Source organism: Giraffa tippelskirchi, chromosome 1, assembly GCF_054371585.1.
Source record: "Giraffa tippelskirchi isolate mGirTip1 chromosome 1, T2T-mGirTip1v1.2.pri, whole genome shotgun sequence".
Lineage (NCBI taxonomy): Eukaryota > Metazoa > Chordata > Mammalia > Artiodactyla > Giraffidae > Giraffa > Giraffa tippelskirchi.
In genome coordinates this window covers 1871999-1894267 of record NC_137275.1, presented here as the reverse complement: position 1 = coordinate 1894267, position 22269 = coordinate 1871999, and the positions used below count along the sequence as shown (strand labels likewise).

General features: G+C 62.8%; 1 protein-coding gene across 13 annotated transcripts in view; it reads right to left on the bottom strand.

Annotated features, from left to right (window-relative positions):
- Positions 1-21557, bottom strand: part of SH3BP2 (SH3 domain binding protein 2) — a 34238-nt gene extending 12681 nt beyond the window's left edge. For 2 of the 13 annotated variants that reach the window (XM_081579828.1, XM_081579862.1), the window contains exons 1-2: positions 21471-21557; positions 7642-7689 (exon numbers count right to left, since the gene is read on the bottom strand). Coding sequence is in view for 6 of the 13 variants with exons in the window: in XM_081579774.1 (XP_081435900.1) it covers positions 5401-5483 (83 nt within the window). In the remaining 7 variants the exon portion in view is untranslated. Of the gene's footprint in view, positions 1-5400; positions 5596-7136; positions 7404-7641; positions 7690-7824; positions 8066-13026; positions 13145-13253; positions 13348-16305; positions 16410-21470 lie in introns of those variants that run through there. The other 11 variants (XM_081579821.1, XM_081579854.1, XM_081579783.1 and 8 more) reach the window with 10 other exon arrangements.
- Between the last annotated feature and the right edge of the window lie 712 nt (positions 21558-22269).

Here is a 22269-nt window from a genome sequence, read left to right as displayed (position 1 = left end):
GTGAGCACTCTCCCAGGAGACCCCCTAGGCTGGCGGAGGCCCCTGGTGGCCTCCCCACCATTCTGCCTCCTCCACTGCTGACCAACATGGGCCACGGGCAGCAGAGGACAGGTCTAGCTTCAGCCCTGCTCAGGCCAGTGCTCAGAGCCCTCCCCACTGCAGCCAGCCCTGGCCTCTCCCTGCAGCCTCCCTTCCCTCCGTGCCCATTCACAGTGCCCTTGCCAACCCCTCCCAACAGCATTCCCAGCCCCCTCCACCCCAGTGCCCCCCCACCTCTGGGCGGCCCCCCACCACTTCCTCTCCTCAGTTCCCTCTGGGCCTCCAGTCTCTTTCCTCCATCACCCTCCCCTCGGCACATTCTCTCACACACACCCAATGCCCATCGCTGCTCCGTTCTAAAACGCCAGGCCCTGCTCACGTCCCACCAGCCCTTCCGGATCCGGCCTCTGTGGACCTCTCTCGTGGGCTCTCCTCCTGCCCTCCACCTCCCGTGTGCCTGCACCAGCCAGGCCCAGGGCACATGTTACTCAAATCCACCACGCTCCCACCTTCAGGCCTCTGTCCGCTGTGTTTCCACTGCCTCCTCTTACAACTGAGCTAACTCAACCCTCAAGAGTTGGTCCAAATGAACACCAGTCCTTCACAAACGCTGCCAAAAACCAGAGGAAGGCACTTATTCTAAAAGGCCAGTATTACCTTGATACCAAAACCAAAGGCCTCACAAGAAAACTACAGACCAGTGTCCCTTATGAGTGTAGACACAGAGCTCCTCACCAAAACACTAGCAAGCTGAATCAAGCACCACACACAATTCTACACCACGCCTAGTGGGATTTCACCCAGGAATGCAAGCTTGATTTAACAGTCAAAATTCAAAGAATGTAGAAAATTCCTTGGTGTTCCAGTTCTTAGGACAGCGCTTTCACTGCCAGGGCCTGGGTTCAATCCCTGGTGGGGGAATTGAAGATCTCACAAGCTGGCATTGAGGCCAAAAAAACCCTCAAAAAACAAAATTCAAAGCATGTAATACATTATATCAACCTACTTATTTAACTTCTATGCAGAGTACATCATATGAAATGCCAGGCTGGATGAAGCACAAGCTGGAATCAAGATTGCCGGAAGAAATATCAATAACCTCAGATATGCAGATGACACCACCCTTAGGGGAGAAAGCAAAGAGGAAAGAAAGAGCCTCTTGAAGAAGGTGAAAGAGGAGAATGAAAAAGCTGGCTTAAAACTCAACATTCAGAAAATGAAGATCATGGCATTTAGTCCCATCACTTTATGGCAAATAGATGGGGAAACAATGGAAACAGTGAGAGATTTTATTTTCTTGGGCTCCAAAATCACTGCAGATGGTGACTGCAGCCATGAAATTAAGACACTTGCTCCTTGGAAGAAAAGCTATATCAAACCTAGACAGCATATTAAAAAGCAGAGACACTACTTTGCCGACAAGGTTCTTCTAGTCAAAGTTATGGTTTTTTCAGTAGTCATGTATAGTTGTGAGAGCTGGACCATTAAGAAAGCTGAGCACCAAAAAGTTGATGATTTTAAATTGTGGTGTTGGAGAAGACTCTTGAGAGTTCCTTGGACTGCAAGGTCAAACCAGTCCATCCTAAAGGAAATCAATCCTGAATATTCATTGGAAGGACTGATGCTGAAGCTGAAACTCCAATACTTTGGCCACCTGATGTGAAGAACCGACTCATTGGAAAAGACCCTGATGGTGGGAGGAGAAGGGGATGACGACAGAGACAGAGTATGAGGTGATTGGATGGCATCACCGACTCGATGGACATGTGTTTGGGCAAGCTCTGGGAGATGGTGAAGGACAGGGAAGCCTGGCATGTCCATGGGGTCACAAAGAATCAGACATGACTGAGCGACTGAACAACAAGACATTATATCTAATAAAGTACAAAAACCACACAACTCAGCTGTGCTGTGCTTAGTTGCTCAGTCATGTCTGACTCTTTGTAACCCCATGGACTGTAGCCCACGAGGCTCTTCTGTCCATGGGGATTCTCCAGGCAAGAATACTGGAGTGGGTTGCCATGCCCTCCTCCAGGAGATCTTCCCAATGCAGGGATCAAACCCAGGTCTCCTGCACTGCAGACAGATTCTTTACCATCTGAGCCACCAGGGAGGCCCCAAAATATTAGAGTGGGTAGCCTATCCCTTCTCCAGGGGATCTTCTGATCCAGGAATCGAATCGGGGTCTCCTGCATTGCAGGCTCATTCTTTACCAGCTGAGCTACCAGGGAAGCCCCAGCTGTCTCAATAGATGCAGAAAAAGCATTTAACAAAACCTGGCAACTCTTCATGATGAGAACACTCAATAGGGATTTCCCTGGTGGTCCAGTGGCTGATGCTCCGCACTCCCAATGCAAGGCATTCAGGTTCAATCCCTGGTCAGGGAACTAGATCCCACATGCCACAGCTGAGAGTTCACAGGCTGCAACGAAAGGTCCTGCATGCAGCAACAAAGACTAAACATGCCGTGTGCTGCACCTAAGAACCGGTGCAGACAAGTAAACTTTTTTTTTTTTAAGAACATCCAACAAACTAGGAGTAGGAGAAAACTTCCTCAACCTGGTGAAGAACATCTATGAAAAACCCTGAGCTAACATCACGATCAGTGGTGAGTGACTGAAAGCTTCTTCTCCAATGAGGAACAAGGGAAGGACACTTTTATTCACCACTGAGCCAGAGTTTCCAGGACAGTTATGCAGAAAGAAGAAATAAGAGCTATGCAGATTGGAAAGGAAAAAGTAAAACTGTTCAGAGATTAGATGGTCAGAAAAAACCCCGGGGATCCACTAAAGAATGTTTAGAAATAATAAACAAGCTCAGCAAGGCGGCAGGGCAGCAGATGGACACACAAAACTCAAGTCGTATTTCTCTCTGCCAGCGGCAGTCCGAAAATGAAACAGGAGCTAGCTCAGCTGTCCCTTCTTCGGGTGGTCCTCTCGACCTACGAGGGGGCACCGGGCTGTCCCACAGGAGGAGCAGAATGCTGCCAACCTGGGTGGTGGGGACTGCAGGTGGCCTGAAAGCTGCAGGAAGCGGACACGGAGCCCCCAGCCCACTCCATCGCCTCCTCCCCAGTCTGTAAGGAGACCCGGCATCTTTGTGGGGGTGGGGGAGCTGGAGGCAGAGCTGAGGACTGACGGAGCCCACCCCTCCTTCTGGCTCCGCACCTGGAATGGAAGGAGCCGGGTCGGCTCGGCGCAGCGGCCAGGTGGGCACAGGCCTGTGAAGGGCTTGGTCTCACCTGGCCACGGCCCCCTCTGCGCACCGGAGGGGTGCTCCTGGGGTCCACTGGCTGACCTGGTAGCAGGCCTGGCTGTGCTCCACCGTCACCTGCCCTGGGAGCGTCCCTGCTTCAGGGGCAGACACCAGCGTTCCGTCGCCCCCCTCCAGAGGGTGGACCGTGGCAGGGCCGGCTCGTCCTGATGCCCCTGCATCCTCTGGGTCCCCGGCCCTGCCCTGCGCCGCTGGGACCTGCCCAGGAGCCCAGCGCCAGGCAGCTCTCTGGTCTCTGCCCCGTGCTCACCCCCACCTTCTCTGAAAGCTGAGATTGGTCTGTGGGACCAAAGCCCGAGGCTGCAGGGCCAGGGGCAGAGCAGGCAGGTGAAAACCGCTCCTCCTTGCAGAGACGGCCCCACTGGGCTCCAGGAAGTGCAGGCTCTGTAGCTCCCCCCTCCCCCTGGGGTGTGGGTCCCGAGGGCGAGTGGTCATCCCCTGCAGAGGCCCACACACCCAGCCACTGTCACGGACGGCGTGCCCAGGCAGGACGCGTGCCTGAGCCGCACAGCGCGGGCGAGAAGGTTCTGTGCGTGCTCTTCGGCGTGAGTGCACACACGTGTGCACTGTGTGAGCCTGTGCATGAGAGCAGAGCTCCCTCGGCTCCCCTTCCCGACACCTGCAGACCTGCGGCCCTGGCTGTGGCGAGGCAGCCGGCGCCTCGTGCGACCACAGCGTCAGGGGTTCCTGTCGGTGGTCACCGGGCCGCCCATCTGTGAGAGCCGCAGGGAGGGGAGGCCGGGGCTCCCAGGGTCCCAGTGGGGAAGAGACCCGGTCTCCAGGGCAGTCATTAGCACACTCACAACTATGCACACTCTCACTCGTCACAGGCACACATGCGTGCTTATACACACACGCCGGAAGACACTCACACATACCTGCATACGCACATACATGCCACGTCCACAAATGCCCTCAAACACACACAGACTCGCTCAGCTGCTCACACTCACACACAGGCACATGCTCATCCACACGTGTGCATGCTCATGTTCATTCATACATGTGTGTTCACCCTCTCACACACCAGCTTGCACTCAAACATACGTGACACGCACTGACTCCCATGCGTTCACACACACAGCCCCCAGGGGCTGAGAGGACCTTCTGTGGGGGCCCCGTGCCCTGGGCAAGCCAGCCTGGGCACGAGAGTCATCAGCACCACCCCGCACCCGTCCAGCGCTGGGCCTGATCGCTCCTTAAACCCCACAGCGCTGCTCTACCCCCAGGTCACGGCCTCGCACGGGGCACCCCAAGCACACACCATGTGCCAGGCTCCGTGCTCCTCAGGGATCACCCATGTCACCACCCCAGCACCCCGACGTGTGAACCGGCATCGTGCCCACGTCACTGGTGAAGACAGTGAGGGTCAGAGACGCTGAGTAACTCCCAAGCCACAGGGCCCTGCCGCCCCACCCGGGCACACAGCGGGCGCTAGGTGGCGCCTGAGGGGCGGGGCCCAGCACCTCTGGGTTGGTCTCCCCTTTCAATTGCTCCTCCCCCTTCCTCTTCCCTGAATCTTTCTCCATAAAAGAATGGAAACCAAAAGAAAAAAATCTCCCACGAAGGCCGGTGAGCAACCGTGCTAGGGGAAGGGAGGGAGCACGACCCAGGCTGGGGTCCCTGAGACCCTGAGCCTCCTCAGCCCCTGCCAGGCGCCCCTGCCCTGGGCACGGCGCTCCTCGACAGCAGGCAGGCAGGCGGTGGGGCTCACACAGCTGTGCGTTCCCCCAGTGCAGGCACACTCACACTCACACACACTCACAGCATGTGCACCCAGGACCCAGTGCCCACACCACCTGGGCAGAGCAGGGTGTCCGGTGGAAGGCCCACGCCGACCCGGGGCCTTCTGCAGGCTGCCGGCCGAGTGGCACGGGCCGTGGGCTCCCACCGGCTGCCCTGTCTACCTCTGGCCCCTCCTTGCCTCTCCTCTCCTCCTGGGGCTTGGGGCCAGGGTCCTGTGTGTCCCGCCACTGCTGCCCCGAGGAGGGTGGGTCCGGGCTCCCACGTGGGCCCCCCGGAGTGGCTCTACAGGCGCTGGGCCGGCCTGAGCTCCCAAGCCCCCCGCCCCGGGGCCGCCCCACTGACCTGGTGGCGGTGACCCAGCACATGGCTCTCTTCCTGCCTGGCGATGGCCTGGGGGCAGGTGTCCTGGGGTCCAGGAAGGCCATGCGGCTCAGGGGCCACGGGGAGGGGCTTCGGCCGACATCCCCTGGCAGGTGAGGCCCGGCCCCCGCGCAGCCCGTACCCGCTCCCTCCTGCTGACAGCCGTCGCCTGTGTCTGGGGCCTGTGGCCGCCAGGGCTTCCTCCCCGCCCAGGACTTCCTGCTGCCGGGCCCCTGGGCAGCCCCGGGTAGCCAGCACTTCCTGCGAGGCCCAGTGCTGCGCCCGGTCGCTGCTATCTGGCCTGCTGGCTTTCAGCCATGCCCACTGTGGCCAGAGACTACACTCGTCAGGCCCCAGGACGAGGCCAACTGTGCCCACACCCCCCAGGGAAGAAGCCCCTTGCCAGGGTCCCCCCCCCACCCCAGGGCCCCCTCTGCAGATTGGGCTTCTTCCCAGTGAATCACGGGAGCCCCGAATTCCAGGGCGTCAGGCCCAGCTTTCCTGGCCCCAAAGACAGCCGCACATGAAGTCATGACCTCCCTGGGGCGCCCCACGGGCCAGAACGCAGACTCTGCCATGAGGCTCCGCCTCCGGAGGCCACACACAGGGCTCCGCGACTGTCACACCAGGAGACTTTCGCGGGTCAAGGTGGCCACCTCTCTGCCCTTTGGCCCCAAGGGACGAAGGACGGGATGCCAGGCTTCCCTCCGTGTCCCCCAGGCCTCTCCACCCCCACCCCCGCGTGCCCACACCAGGCGCAGCCTCTGTGCCACAGCTGGGCTCACACCCGCACTGAGGCCCTCGCGGCTCCCCGGTGAACACCTGGCTTGCTAGAAAGCACTTACGCCCTGAGTGGCCAAGCGCGCCCCATCACCGCCTGGTCCCTGCCCGGCTCCCATTCACAACGCAGCCCACGCCCCAGGCCTGCTCTGCCCCTCCAGGCTGGGCTCCCTCCCCCACCCAGGAAGCTGGGAGCGGGGATTCCAGCCCAAGCTGCTGGGCACTGAGCCCCGTGCCCCCTGCCTCTCCTCCCCTGAGCTGCAGTCTCCGGATCCGGCTGCTCCCAGCACCAGCTGGGGGATGGAGCGCTTCGGGGCCCTGCGGCCACAAGGTCTGAGGGTGCCGGCGGGTCCTCGGACGCTGCAGACGCTCGTCCTGTCCTGCCCAGCAGCTTTCCCAGGGCGAGCACCCACAGCCGGCCTGCCGGCACCTGGTCACACACACATCTGGGTGTCCGGCTCGGGCCTCAGACACACACTCCCACCTTGCCCCGCCGTCTCCTGGATGGGGAACTTGGGTCCATGCATCCTCACTCTCCTCAGGGGGGACCCTGGCCTCCCCCGCCCGCGTCGGCCTCAGTGCCCGCCGGTGGCCATGGGCAGACGGCGCCTACAGCAGACAGCTGACCACAGCCCACGGGCAGGGGGTGGCAGGGAGGTTAAGGGGGGCCTCCTCCCGTCCACCCTCACAGCCTGCCCAGAGTGGGGAGGGGGCCCCCAGCCAGACTCTGTCCTGTGCAGGCAGAGGTGGGAGCAGGCAGAGGACCACACCCGCGGGAGCGGCAGGGTCTCCATGGAGGTCAGACCACGCTGACCCCTTCCCCTACCCTATTCCCTCGGGGAGGCCGGGGCCAGGATTCCCGAGGCCCCCGCTCCAGGCCTCCCAGTTTCTCCCAGTGACCTCCCATCTCTCCCCACTCCACGCCTCCCGGTTTCTACCAGTTTCTCCCAGTGAAGTCCCATCTCCCCAGGCAGCAATTCATCCTTGCAGCAAATAACGCTGCATTCATCTGGTGGCTCAGCTGGTGAAGAATCCGCCTGCAATGTGGGAGACCTGGCTTCGATCCCCGGGTTGGCAAGATCCCCTGGAGAAGGGAACGGCTACCCACTCCAGTATTCTGGCCTGGAGAATTCCCCCTGTATGGTCCATGGGGTTGCAGAGTCAGACACGACTGAGCGACTTGCACTTCACTTCACTTCATGTTCCTAAAACAGAGGGCATTCAGGGCCCCTCCTCCAGTAGTGGGAACCGCCCCCCCTCCTCCGCCCCACTAGACTGGGAATAACCATCATCCAAGCAGTAAGATGGGTGGGGCTGGGGTCCCAACTCTGGGAAGCTCTGGTTTCCACCCCACCTTCCCCAAGTTGCAGCTCTCCCCCAGTCCCCAGGGCGGCTGCCTCTAAATTCCAGGCTTGGGGACCACCCACCAAGCCAGACACTTACCAGGGTGGGTGGGACTAGCCAGCTGCTGGGCAGGGGCCGGGCGTCAGCCTGTGAAAGAGGGAGGAGAGCCTTCTGGGTTCCAGGGTCCTCGGGCTGCTCTGGAGCGAGTCGCAGGCCAGCGCAGCACCGTCCCTGCCGCAGGCCATGAAGCCTGTCCCTCCCTGGTGTTCACAGCCCACTCACCCGCGCTGACCAAGGGGACGCGAGGCTTCACAGAGCAGGGCGCTGGCTGAGCCAATGGCCAGGGAACCCAGGTGTGGGGACTGGGACCACAGCCCTGGCAACCCCAGTCTCCCAGGGCCCCTGTGTCCAGCCCGGTGCCCGCCTGCCACCTTTGTGCCCAGGAGAGCCTGCAGGCTCAAGGAGGGCCCTGTGCCCAGGGCAGGGTGACTGGCACCTCCACTGGTGATAACCTCAAACTCTCAAAATAAGATGCTTTGCATCAGTCCCTGCGAAGGGCTCAGGGCCACCCACAGTCAGCCTAGGGCCCACCTACTTGGTCCCCACCCTCCAGGACCAGGGCCCCCGAGCCCTTCCCTTCCTCTCTGAGCCCGTTCTTCTCTCCACCTGGCACTGTATCTCGCCTTCCAGCGCGGGGCCGCAAGGCGTCCCAGGAACTCGGGCCAGGGTGCCATCCAGCTGGGCAGAGGGAGTGGGCGGCGTAAGGAGAGGGCCCTGCCCAGGGTCATTCGGTGTCGTGGGCTGAATGGGGGCCCCCAGAAACATATGTCCAAGTTCTAGTCCCTGGGAACTGTGATTGACCTTACATGGGGAAGGATCTTCGCATATGTAACTGAGGATCTCACCCTGGGTTAGCCAGATGGGCCCTAAATGAAACAACAAGCATTCTTGTAACAGATAAAAGAGGAAGAACTCAAGGAAGAAGTCAGATTTGTGTCACCAGAGGCAGAGAGTGGAAAGAGAGGGAATTGGAGGAAGGCGGCCGAAAGGTACAAACTTCCGGTTATGAGGTTAATAAATCCCAGGGAAGCGATGGATGACCAGCCATCTGCTGGTCGACACTGCTGTGTGATACACGGGAAAGCTGGAGAAAGAATACATCCTACGAGTTTTCATCACAAGAAAACATTTTCTTCTTTTTTTTCTTTTCATTGTGTAAGAAGATGGATGTTGGCTGGGTCTATTGTGGCAATCTTCTCACAATATATGCAAGTGAACCATCGTGCTGTGTGACTTCAATTTAAAAATAAAGAGAGAGAAGACACAGAGAAGTCCCCTCCTTCTGCCTTCTCTGCAGAGGCAGAGACAGGCTGGGGTGACACACCCACAAACCCAGGAAGCCCAGGCCCGCAGGCAGCCCCCAGGAAGCTGGAAGACAGAGAAGGAAGGAAGGACTCGCCCTGCAGCCCCTGGGGGGAGCAGGGTGCTGCCGACACCTTGACTTTGGAGTCCGGCCTCCAGGACCGTGAGAATAAATTTCTGTGTTTCTCAGCCCTTGGTGTTTGGTTAGGGTGGCCATGAGAAACTATTTCACACGGGGACATGCCCAGGTTCTTCCCTGGATGAAGTCACAGTCGGTTAGAAGCCCGGGGCGTGCCCTGCAGGGCAAGGCTGGCTCTCTGAGGCCCTCTGGGCATGAGGCTGGATGGGGTACATCTGGGCAGCCTCCCTGGGCGTCCACGGCCTCCTGCGGGCCTGGCTCACCACCTCCCATGCCCGCTGTGCACCGGCTCAGAGGCCAGGCCCGGCCCACACTCATGAGACCTGAGGGGCCCACCTCCCGGCCAGCCCTTCCTTGGCTCTGTCCAGCCATCTCCACCACGGAGCAGAGGTCAGGCTGGCCCCTGGCTGAGCGTGCGAGGTCTGGCCCCTGCTCGCCGCCCTGGGCCCTCAGCTGTGGGCCTGTCACAAGGACCACCGCGCCCCATTCTCAGACTGAAGTCTCCTCCACTGGAAACAATTCCCTCTCCAAAAGGCCCCCACATCCTTTGTGAGAAGGACCTTCTAGAACCTCTGCAGTCTCCAAGTCAGTCGCCCAGCCTTGCGCATCAGGGTGTCACATGTGTGGCCCCAGCGTTCCCCACAGACCTGGGTCCCCCTCTATCCCCAGAGCCCAGTGCCTGGCCCACCAAGGGGACCAAGAGACCAAAGGATGCGTGGTCAGGTGGGCTCACTGTTGCATCTACACACACGGCCATACCTTTACGTGGCTATACCAGCACACTCCTGGGCTGTCCCCCAGAGCCAGGGTGTGGAACTAAGCTGACCCCCAATAAGAACTGAGGTCCAGCGGCTGCAGCAAAGCCCCATGGCCCCAGGACCTCTGCCTGGTGAGTGAGCCGTTGGCCAGCACTGGGTGAGCCCCGGGGTCCGCTCACTGCCGAAGAGACCAGGCCAGCAACCCCCCAGAAGGCCATACGTGCTGGGGTCTAGGAGGCCCCCCGGGGCTTGTCAGGGCTGCCCAGGGTGGGGTCGCAAGGCAGTCCAGCTGCTGCTATGGGTGGAGACAGAAGGAATTGGGGAAGTGCAGAAAGAGGCTGGCACGCACAGCTGCCCACACGGAGCCAGGGCTTCCGAGGGCGGTGGCCAAACGGGGGCAGGAGTGTGGTTTCAGGACCCTCACCTTGAGCTCTGTACGCACAGACGACTCACGGGAGCCCACGTGCCCCTGTGTGCCCCCCACCCCACAGCCAGCCAGGGCTGCCTCTCCAGGCCTGGCCTCTGCCTCTAGCAAATATTCCCAGATCAGTCAGCATCTCCCAAGGGCCAGGGTCGAGGGCTGGGTAAGCCTGCAGGGGAAGAGCTGGGGGCCCCCAAAGAGAGCCAGGGCCCCTCAGAAAAGAGCACAGGCTGTCCGAGGGCCCTGCATCGGGTGCAGGGCACCCTCATTGGAGCCTCGGAGTGGGCAGGCTTCCCCAGGAAGGAGCAGCACGTGGACGAGTCGGGGGACGGCTGGGCAGGGGTGCCAGGCCCAGGGACCCCGTCTTCTGGACCAAGTCCGCACGACAGGCTGTGGTGGGGGGCCGCAGGCAGGGGGAAGCGCAGCTTGGCACCGTCACACTCTCATCTCAAACCACAACCAGCAGAGGCGTTCCAGGATTCACACTTCAGTTCATCATGACACCGACGAGTTTCCACTTTTTAATTGCTTGATAAAAAAAACTCTCCAAAGTGCTGACGTGTGGCCAGGTCCACCCCCACGTTCCTGGCCCATCGCCTACGGATATTCACTGCTGCGCACACAGCCGGCGTGGGCACCCCAGGCCCGCCCCCCACCCCCACCCCCCGCCAGGGCAGGGCCGCTCCACCACAGGACCCTGGGAGGCAGGACAGTGGCGGTGACGCACAGGCTTCCTTGGGCACAGGCTGGGCTCCACACTAACCTCGCGGCCCACCCTCGGCCTGCTTCCTCGTGAGAACAGAAGGCCGACGGCGCCTGCACGAGGCTGTCCCAAGGACCACCGGGCATGGCCGAGGGACAGCGGGGCTCCAGGGGTTCTGCCGGCCACCCCGTTGTCACGGGCACCTCGGGATGGGAGAACATCCTCCTGAACCGCCCTGCTCAGAGCTGGACCACGCTCTCCCAGGCAGCCCCCGCGGGTCTGCACCCCCCAGCACTCCCTGCCCGCTGCTGCTGCCCCATTCTGAGCCACGGCCCCAGGCGTGGAAACGCCACCTTTGTCCAGTGCGTGGCTCGGCCTAGAGCAACATCTCCCATCTCCCCAGGCCCCACACCTTCCTCCTTGCCCCGAGTCCAGACCCACTGCCCACACACACAGCCCCTGCCCATCTACACAGGCTGTGCCCCTGAGCAGGGCTCCTAGGAGAGGCTCTGTGCCCCCACCAGCCACACTGACTGCAACGTTGCCAGTCTGTCTGTTGACTGCCTCTCCCTCAACATAGTTCGGGGTTGGGGCGGGGGTGTGTGTGGATGGCAGTCATTCCGTGCATCTGTCCCCTGCAGCGTCCCCAGCACGAAGGGGACACCAGGCACCTCTTGCAGCATGAGGAGATCTCACCCACTGGCCGGACGCTCCCGACTCCACATGGGGTCCAACCGTGGAGCTCATTTACTGAATTAAACCACTCGCCTCGCCCCAAGCATCCCCATTTCTTCATCTCTGCCGGTGGGTAAGGGGGCTCTGGCTGCAAGGATGGACGCCTAGTGCAGGGCAGGGGGTCTGCTGCCCACTGAGCAAGGCCCGGACACCCCCAGGGTGACCTCGGCCAGGCTCTTGACCGCTCTCAGCCTCACTGGTCCACAAAGCAAGGCCTGCAGGCCCCACGGGCAGAGCAGGTGTGGGGCCTGGACAAGGCACCGTCCCCCACCCCCTCCACCGCCACGAGTACCTGGTGGGCTGAGCCCCAGGCAGACCAGGCTGCCCGACACTGCCGCTGACCCTCCAGGGTTGCAGCTGGAATCTTCTGAGCCCCTCTGTCGAGTCACTGGGAAGGGGACAGACCTTCTGCTCTGAGGTCAGAGTGAGGCCGACCCCCAGTGAATAAGGAACCCACCGGCGGCAGGACTTTCCCAAGCCCAGCCTACCCAACCCTCTTCCCAGCAACCACGTGCATGCTCCTTGAGTCACTCCTTGGCACACCAGACAGAGCTTGGTCCTGCCCTCAGCAGAGGGCCTGGTCCTGGTCACCCACCCCAGGCCTCAGGAGCACAGGCAACCACCAGCCAGACCCTCCTGGGGACACGTGTGTATCACACACTTCTCCTATGGGGACACATCCCGACTCGCTGGAGCCAAAGCGCGGGGGGGGGGGGGTGTCTCAAAGGCTGGGGGCTCCTTTCTTGCCTACAGTCAACCTCTTGTGACAGAGAGCCAAGCCAGTGGATCAGGGCAGGGTGCAGCCTCCAGGAATGTCCCCCCAGTGCCAAGGTGTCAGCCCCCACTGCCTGTCTCCAGCGCTCCCGATGAGGAAGCTGAGGCTGAGTGGGCTGCAGCAGTGGCCGCCGCGCCAGCACCGCCCTTCTGGGCCACCTCACCCACCCCACACTTCCTGCCAAGCCTGGCTCCTAGGGGTGTGAGGAGGGCAAGGGGCCTGCTCTCCGGACGGACGGACAGACGGAAACCCACAGCCAGGAGTGCAGCTGGAGGAGGCCCCCGGGCTCTGGGCCAAAGGCTAGGGAACAAGGCACGGGGGTGCAGGCACATGCCAGCCTGTCCTCCTGATTTCAGGGTCTGCTTCGGTTTTACACACACCTCCAGAGCCCGGGAGGGCCGGTCAGGAGACTGTCCCAGAGCACAAGCCCCACCCTGAGGCCTGCTCACCGCTGCCACCGCTAACGGGGCAGGAGGAGACAGGGCATTGCCACCTGCGAACAAACACCACACCCTTCACCCCAGGTCCACGCTGGCCTTGCCCTCTGTCTGGGGTGCCCAACTGCTGGGAAGGTAGCCACCGCTGACTCACACTCTTGTGACAACGCTTCCTCCCAGACACAGTGACACATCAGCCAGCATCCACACGGCGCAGCCAAGCAAGGTTACACGGAAGGTGTCCCGGATAGGAGAGCGCTTGTGCAAAGGGCCTGGGGTGGGGGTGAGAGGAGGCATACACTGTTAGAGGAGGCCAATCCGCTCCAGAACGTGCATGAGGGCCACGTGCCCAGCTGAGTGTGGAGAGGGTCTCAGACCTACCCCGGGGTGAGCACCCAGGCCACCACCTCCAGCTTCGCTTCTTTGTACCAGCGACCTGGTGCAAGCCACTTCACTCCTCTCCCGGATGTGCCTGCTGATAAGAGCACCCTGAGGACCAAGGGCTCCTCCAGAGCTACCCGGCCCAGCGCTGGGGTGGAGTGCACCCCACTCAGCCCGGACCCCAACACCAGGGCGAGATGATAACAGGGGAGCTCAGTGAGGATACAGGGGCCAGGAAGCACATGCTGGGTGGGGGCCAAGGAGAGAGATGCGTCCCACTGCTCCTTGCAGGAGCCAAGGCCGGAGGCCTCAGATCAGCCGTGACAGGGTTGTTGCCGGGACACTTGCTGTCGGCCAGTGCCAGGCTGGGGCAGCTGTATGAGCCCTCCATGCTGGGAACCACCTGCTGGGGCATCCCTTGGTAGACCAAGGGGGACGCTGGCCTCGACCCCAGTAGCGTCCGCTGCTTGTCTCATCTCTTTAGGATCTTTCGTGCCACAGTAGGCTCCCTCGGACCACAAGACCAACAGGGCTCCTGGGTAGCTCGCAGCACTGCCACAGGCCAGGGCATCAGGGTCCACGGGCGTGAGGTGTGGCCCTCATCTGGCCCTCATCCTCCTCGAGCTCTGTGGGGGGCGTCTCTGGACCACTCACCCGCCCAGGAACCTGGCTCACCATCCGTCCAGCAAGGTTTTGGCTTTCCTCCCACGCTGCCACAGGCCGGAACCATCAAGGCCAAGTCCATACCACAGGGCCCTTCCCACCTCCTTCTCACTTCAGCATTTCAGGGCCTGGTCTCTCTTCAGCTTTAACCCATTTATTTTTACTGTTATCCCTAATACTAATATTTTTCATAACTTTTCTTTTTCTTTCTTTCATGTTGCCAGTTAAATCTCACTCTTTTTTGAGTTTTTTATTTTGTTGTCTTGCTTCCTTCCTGGGATCCCCTTGTATCCCTCGGCCAATGTTTAGGTTGGGCCCTCTCACTGGCTTCTTCCCAGGGTCCCTCACAGGCTGGGAGAGGGGTGCACCCCACGATGGGGCAGGCAACAGCCACTGCCAGGCTGAGTCTCTGCCGGAACCGAGGCAGAGAGACAGCCACATGTCCAGAAGGGAGGGAGCCAGAGAGGAAAGGAAGAGGCTCAGGAGGGAAGGAGGAGCTGGCTGGGACCCCGAGGAGGAGGCTGGGGAACCAAGAGTGCTGTTCCCCCCGGCCTGGGAACCCTGGGCTGGGCAAGGGGAGTATGACTCACCGCCGGCCTCCCTCCGAGCCCCGCGGGAGGCCTGGCTGGCCTGACTGTTCCCAGGAGCGCTGACACTGCCCCATTGTTTGGAGGCCCAACGTGGGGAAGGTCTGGCCGGGGGCCCAGGTTGGCGGGAAAGGGGCTCAGTCCCTGGCCCTCCCTCTCCAGCAGCCTTGACAAGACAGGACAAGAGGGGGCAGGGGCGGGGAAGGGGGTCTCCCTCCTTCACATTGTCCCTCCCCAAGCCAGGGGTCCTGCGGGATCCTGGACGCTAGCCTCTCACCCCGAGTGCGGTCCCAGCCACAGCTGGGAGGCGAGTCTCGGGTTCAATGCCCTCGCCCTGCGGGTGCTCCAGCAGGACAGCTGGCCCTGACCGCCACCCGCTGTCCGCACCCTGCGGTCAGGTCACCCCAGGACACCTTGACAGCCCAGTCAGGCCAGGGAGCGGGGCCCCCAGGAGACCTGGGGGCTGGGCGAAGGGCTGGAGGAGCAGGCCTCTGCTCCCTGGGGACTCCGGACCCGGCCCTTGCCTTGCAGGGTGGGCAGCTCCAGGCAAGGCCCCCAGCCACTACAGCCTTGGGCAACGTGGCCTGAGCTCTGCGTCCAGCACCCCCGAACCCCACAGGCCAAGTGCCCATCCAGCCCTGTGGTCTGCCTGCGGGGTCACCATGCACAAGGCAAACACTCTCATCCAACCCTTGGCCTGACTGAGGCTCCCAGAGGTAAGGTGGTTCCTGACGGTCAGCAGAGCTCCCAAGGGCTGGCCCCGGATCTCCTCCTGGCTGGGAACCTGCCACCACCTGGGGCAGCCTGTGCTGGTTGCGGGAGGGGCATGGCTCTGTGGGGCCACAGGGACACCCTCTCCTTCCCTGGGGAGACGGCCGTGGGGGTCAATCTTCTGTGGCCAGAAAAGCCAGCAGAGAGGACTGGGTGGCGGGGTGGGGGGCTGCTCCCCCAGGCCCAGGCCCACCACGTCCGTCTCCCCCAGCCCCGGGGCCTCTCAGTATGCGCCACCGACTCACCCTGGTCCGCCGAACCTCCGCCCCCACCGCAAACGGAGCTCTCCTGTGTGTCCTGCTTTTGCCCAGGGCTGCTTACGGCCACTGCCGCAGCAGGGGTATGTGTGTGTGAGTGGGAGGGAGGTCTCAAGACCCAGAGTGAGCTCCGCAAACGCAGACCAGCCTTGGGCCTGGCTCCTCCTGCCTGCGTCTTCCTGCTCCCACCCCATAAAGGCCCTACCTCAGGTGCCCCAATGGTACCTCCTATGTGGTTCTCAGGGACTGCCCACTGCTGGGACGGTGCCCACGCCCTCCCCACAGGCTGCCCCAAGCCCAGCCCCGAGGAGGGGCCCTGGGGGTCCTCCAGGCAGCGGGTGAATCAGTGTGGAGACCGCTGGCGTGCAGCTGCCCCGCCTGCCTCCCAAGGCCTTGGCCTGGAACAGCTGCCCGTGGGTGCCCGGCTGCCTGGGGAACCTCAGGCCCGGGGCAGGGCCTGCGAGGGTGGCGGGCTGAGCGGGTGGCTCTTTCTCAATCCTCTTCCTTCCCCAGAGCGGGCCCGGCCACTGCTGACCACAGCACTTCGCCCTCCTGCTAACGTTCTCAAGACGACAGACGGCTGGTCTCGGATAGCTCACGTCCCTGTTGGCAAAACTCCCCAGGCCCATGCCAGGACCCCCAGGACGGCCAGGGAGCTCGGGGAGGGACTCCATCCCTTGCTCCAGTTTTATACAAGTGGACGCCAGGGCCAGTGGAACTGAGGCCCTAGGAGGACCAGAACCGGGCCTGCAGCCAGCCTGGGGCTCTCCTTACCCTGCCCCCAGGTTGGGGACGCCTCCTCTGCAGCTGCAGCTCAGGGTCTGGAGCCAGACGAGATGGGGTCCTGGGTCTCCCTCCTCCATCCCCGAGCAGCTCCCCTGTGAGGCCAGGAGCGGGCGGGGGGAGCCTCAGTCCTGGTGTACACCAGGCAGCAAAGTGTCGGGCCGGGGTCCCCCAGGGTGGGGAGCGGATTCCAGAGAAGTCAGGAGGTGGGGGTTTGGGGTAAGGGGACCGTGGGGTGCAGTGCAGCACCCACAAGCTCCTGAGACAGGGTGGGGTACGTGATGGTGACCTCTCCCACTGGAGGCTAAGGCTCTCCCCACAGGCGCCATGGGCTCCAACAACAGCTAGGTTGGCCAGCAGGGAGGCCGTGGGGGCCGGGCATGGACCATGGGGGCCCTGGGCCCCTCTACCGCATCCAGCTCACGGCATGGATCCCACCCAGCCTCTGACGGCCGCCCTGTACTCCTAGCAGCTTCGAGCCTCTGATCCTGTGCGGAGGGGTAGGGGCACGGCCACTCCATCTCTGCCCACCGGGGTCAAACCCACCAGGCAATCACGGACCTGCCAGCTGGGGCCCACCCCCAGCCCAGAGCCTGCCTGGCCATCAGGGGACCCAGCGGCTCAGTGCCAGCTGCTTGCACCCCTGGGAAAAAGGTCTTTCTTTTCTGACCTCAAACAGGAGGAGAGGAAGTAGTGGGAGTCGGGGGAGGGGGCAGGGTGAGTCTCCTGGCTCGCCTCCCTCCCCTGCACCTGTCCACGCAGGGCTCCCAGGTCTGGTGTTCTGGATCCTTCTCCAACACTCCTACAGGCCTCTCGGGGTGACGGGGCACCCGTGTTTCTGATACCCAGCAAGAGCTAAACACACCCGGCCTGCAGCTGGCCGGGCTGCAGGCCTGCTCTACCAGGGACTTTCCTCCTCTGCGCCAGGTCCACAGGGGCATTGCTGGGCACGGGCACTCAGGTGGGGCCCTGTCCTTCACCAAGAACGGACTGAGCAGGGAAAAGCAGACAGGGAAACATGGGGACCAGCGTATGGGCTGCGGGCTTGCACCCAGCTCCGGGAGGCGGGGTGGGGGCCAGGGAGGGTCCCTGAGCAGCAGACAGGACACTTAGGCCTTTTATTAAACTGCTTCTGAGGGAGGCAGCGGCAGTGGGGGCGCCCAGACAGGCCGAGCTGCTCCCGGTCCACGCCTGGCCCAGGGCCGGGTACACAGGGTGCCCAGCATGAAGGAGAGGGCCGGGGGGCAGCAGCTTTCCGAGGGGGGCCCACCCTTGCCCCCTGTCCCAGGGGCAGGGCTCGGAGTGGGGTGGCACAGCTTCCCAGCCAGGGCCCTCGGTGGACTGTGGGTGCCACCCTGGCTCCTAAGTTTTCGGGGTCAAGCCAGGGTCTACCCTGGCATCCCAGGCTCTGAGGTCACCCCCTGACCTCCCGTCACCTTGCCGGGGGCCCGGGGACAGCCAGCAGCGAGGGGCGGGGGTTAGGCTGGCTCCTCCCTGGCCGGGGGCAGCGGGTAGGGGCCATGGAGGTCTCTAAAGCCACAGAAGAGCGAGGCTGGATTACAACATGGCGGGGGTGGGGGTGAGAGGGGTGTGGACAGGGCCCCCAGAGGGAGCTGCGGCGTCTGCACAGGGTCGGGGTGGGGAGGGGGAGGCCCCACCCTGAGTCTGGGCTACGACTCCCAGTGCCGGCTCCCCGGCTCCTCTGCAGCGTCTCACTTAACTTCCCTGAGGACTCCCGGACTTAGAACTGCTTTCCCTCCTTTTCACAAGGAGCTCAAGTCTGCCTCCTGGGAGGAGCCCTCCCAGGGAGGTCTTCCCCAGGGCCTGGCTCAGCCCCCGGCCATGGGGGAGCCCAGCCTGGTCCCAGCACTCAGGGCGGTCACCCGTCAGCCTGGAGACTCGGGGCCGGGCCCGCCCTCCCTCTGCAGGCTCCAGCAGGCAAGACAGCCACACCCCACCCGGCGGCCTGGGACGGGTGTGCTTGGCAGTGGGCCGCCCCGACCCTGGGCTCAGCCAGCACACAATAAACATCTGATTCACAAGGAAGCAGGGGCGCTTCTCGGAATCGTGGCTGTGGGGGAGGGGTATGGACACCACGAGGGTGCCCTGCCAACCCCTCGGGCCATCGCCTTGGTGACGGGGCCCACACCTGTCTAGGGCGAGGGGCGCTGGGTCCCACTGTGGCTAGCCCACAAGGGCCGAGGATCAGTCATCTCTGGACCCTGGGGCCAGGGGTGAGAGAAGCGCCAGGTCTCAGCGTGGTTCCTGACCTAGGGGGACCGGCAGGGTCAACCTGCAGGTGGCCCCAGAGCCGGAACCTCAGGACCTCTGCTGTCCAGGGAGAAGGGGGGCGGTGGGGAGACTCAAGTCCCACATCTGAGCACTTCACTGCCACGTTCCCTGGAGTTGGTGCGCAGTTCAGGAGCCTGGGCCCCGAGCCCTAGTCCATCCGTGTAGCCCAGAGCTGGGGCCTTCTAGCACCCGAGTCGGGAAGTGTCATTCACAAAGGAGGTGTGGGTCTCCTGGCCAGGGCCGGGAGGCACCTCCATCTCTCCCGGCATCATCCTGCCTACCCTCTGGTGCCCAGGCCCAGCGTGGTAAGCAGGGTGACCGGGCAGTGGAGCACTGCTAGGCCTACCTGTCTGAAGCGACAGAAACCAGAATGCTCCCCACCCCTCAGCCCCCGCCTCTGGGGCTCAGGCGGCCCACGTGTGGGACTGTCACAGCCCTTGGATGACTGGTCGGGACCACTGAAGAGTCAGAGGCCTTCTGACCACAGGCCACCTGCCTGCTGGTAGGATTTCAGCGTCCCGACAGCCCCTCTTCCTGCCCCCCAGGCCCCTCTGCGTGGTCACCCACCCCCCCATCCATACTTTCGCCACATCCGACGCACACTGGACACTCCGGTCACACTGGGCCGCCGCCCCCTGCACTACCAGCCCCTGGCTCGCTCTGTTCCTACCTCCACTGCTGCCCTCGGGGCTCAGACAGTCCTCCTCCTGACGGCAAATACTTCCTTCACTGGCCACCTGCCACTCACCTCCCTTGGCCAGGCTGCCTGGTGCTGCCTAGAGAACCACGTATGTGCGTGCCCAGGCCTTACTGAGGCCACCTAATGGGCCAGCCAATGAGGGGAGAGCGGGGCCTGCCAGTCACTGACCCTTGGTGTCTCTGATAGAGCATCAAGGACAGAAACCAGGAGGACCCACGTGGCTCCCTGATCCTGGCCACTCCTGAGAGACTTGGGCCTTTGCCACGAGACCCAGGCAGCAGGGACCTGGAGCCTGCCCTTTGCCCTCAGCCCCTGCAGGCTCCGCCCCCTCCCAAGCAGCCGCTGCCCGGCTATCCCCGCTCTCTAGCCCCGAAGGCTGCAGACAGCACCCCCACTGGCCCACAGTTGCTGGACACCAACCATGTGCCACCACCAGCCCCTGGACCTTTATAGCCACCTGTGTGGTAGAAAGCGGTTCACTACCCCCCTTTTACAGATGAGGAAACCAAGGCTCAGCAGGATGACGCCTCCTGGCCAAGACCACACAGCTGGTAAAGGGTGGCAGCCGGACTGGAAGCCAGGACCCAGCCCCTCTGTGTGTCTCTCTGTGCCCCCTAGGCCTCCCACATGTCGGCCTGCAAGCTTGCCGGGTTCCATGTTGGGGGAGGGACATTGGGGGCTGACTCAGGACTTCACTTTCTTCTGTCCATGTGAACAGAAAGGGCCAAGGGAGGTTTGGAGTCGCCTACCCTCCTATCTCTCCCAAGCTGGCCTCCTTGGTGGGCTCCTCCCTGACTCTGCAGGCCTGAGGAGCTCCCCCAAAAGGGCAGACCCTCTGTCAGCGCCCCTCTTTCCAGATGGCTAACAGGGATCAGTATGGGCCATCTACTCCTCTGTCCTGCCAACCCCTCTGGCCAGGGTGCACCCCAACACAGGACACAGAGCCAACTAGTAGAGTGGAAGGGAGGGGAATGTGACAGAGCTCTCACCCTGGAGCCCCCAAGCTGGCCTGCCTGCAGTGTCCAACACGGTAGGATGAGTGCCAAGAAGTAATGGAGCCCAGCCCCCTCCTCCAGTCTCAGGAGCCTGGGTCAGAGAGAGCAGGGGGCCGATCCAGGGTCACACTCAGACACTGCTGGGCTAAACGTAATCCTAGAAACCTACCCTGACTCCAGGACTTGCCTTGCTCCTTTGGCTGTCAGATTGTCCTGAAAAAATCCTACACATTTTATCATCTTCATCTTGGAAGATAACATTTCCTGAGCCCCCTTTTTGCTAAGACCTGGTTACAGCTTCATTAGCAAGATCACATGCCCATCGTCCATACAGAGCTCTTGCCTGAGGCCAGGGCCATTTAGAAGTGGCTCTCTACTCAGCACCGCCAGCTGGCATGGACGTCATGGGTGTTGACAGATGGGCAAACTGAGGCAGAGAGAGAGGATGTGAGGCACTGGGGCTCCAGCAGGGTGGCAGAGGGAGTGGGCCCCGGGCTTGCACGCTGCTGCAGGGCTCAGGCCCACGCAACACCCCCAGTGGGAGCTGCTGTCTACACTTCACCAGGGGCAGGCGAGGCCCAGAACAGCAGGAAAGAGCTGGGCTGCTGGGAGGGGCCAGGCCCACGTGTGGAAGGAAGGCCGTCCCCAACCCCCAGCTCTGTGACACGCGTTGTTCCCCAGAATACGACTCGCAGACACCCCCAGAGCCACGGGGCTATCAGTCACTCACACTTCAGTGTGAGTCACTCCAACGGGCAGCTTTTCTCCACCCTTCGCTGCGCGGGCCAAGGGAAGGAAAAGTTTGGATTACTGGGAGGAGGTGGGGGCAAACTCGCCTCCAGGGGCCTTCGGAGGCCGGGTCTGGTGAGTGGTGTAATAGGGACCTGCGGCGGTCCGCGAGCCCCAGGGGCCTGGGGAAGCGGGGGCCAGAGGGACGAGGGGAACGCGGAGCAGACGCGACGCCCTGGCCCTCGCTCCTAGGCCTCCAGGGTGCACCCTACGCACCCCGAATTCGCGCGGTTCCTTGGGTAGTGTGGCGCCGGCCGCCGGGCCTGGCGCGCACTGGAGCTGACCGGCCCCCGCCCTCTGGCGAGGACCCGGGTCCCGGAGACTCCAGCCAGCCCAGGAGACGCGATCGCGCCCCGTCCGCCTGCGCCTCGCCGCCGTACCTTACCTGCCGAGGCTCTGCTCCCAGCCCGTGGGCCCTACGCGCCGGCGGCGGCTCCTGGCTCAGCCGCCAGGCGCTGCCGCCCGCCGGGCGGGTAGCCACGAGCCGGGTCAGGCCAGGAGCTCTGCCCGCCCCTTTGATCTGGCCCCGCCCCGTCCCTTTGGGCCCCGCCCCGCCCCCTCAGGCTCCTCGTCCGGTCCCTGTCCTGCCGGCCCCGCCCCTGTCCTGCCGGGCCCGCCCCCTCTGTCTGGCTCCGCCCCCGACTCGTACTCCTTTGATCTGGCCCCGCCCCGACCCTGTCCTCCCGGCCCCGCCCCTCTACCTGGCCCTACCCTCACCCAGCCCCACCTCCCCAGGCTCCGGGCCGGTCGACTGCTCGCCTTCACTCCCCTCCCCGCGATCTCGACTCCGCCCCCGCTGGCTCTCCGGGCCCACCCCACCGACTCCCTTTGCCGTCTGAAGGTCTCCGGGCTCAGCTAGCCGGTCTCGGGGTTCCAGGTTGGGTGCAGGGTGGGGGTCAGGACCTCAGAGCCCGGGAAACCCCCATCTTTCCCCACTCCTGGTCCCGAGGCGAGAAGGCTGCGGGGTTGGCTGCGGGTTTGGACGCCATCCCAGCGCCTCACAGAACAGATGCGCAGTAAATGCAGTGTGTGTCCTGCGCAGGGGCCCCTGATGGCTCCACTGGGGACAGCGATGCCCCCTCCCCCCCAACCCCCTGATCCTGATCCTGCAGGAGGAGGAGGGGAGGTCGACTCAGGTCAGGAGGCCAGGGTCAGGGACCAGTCATGACCCCCTACCCT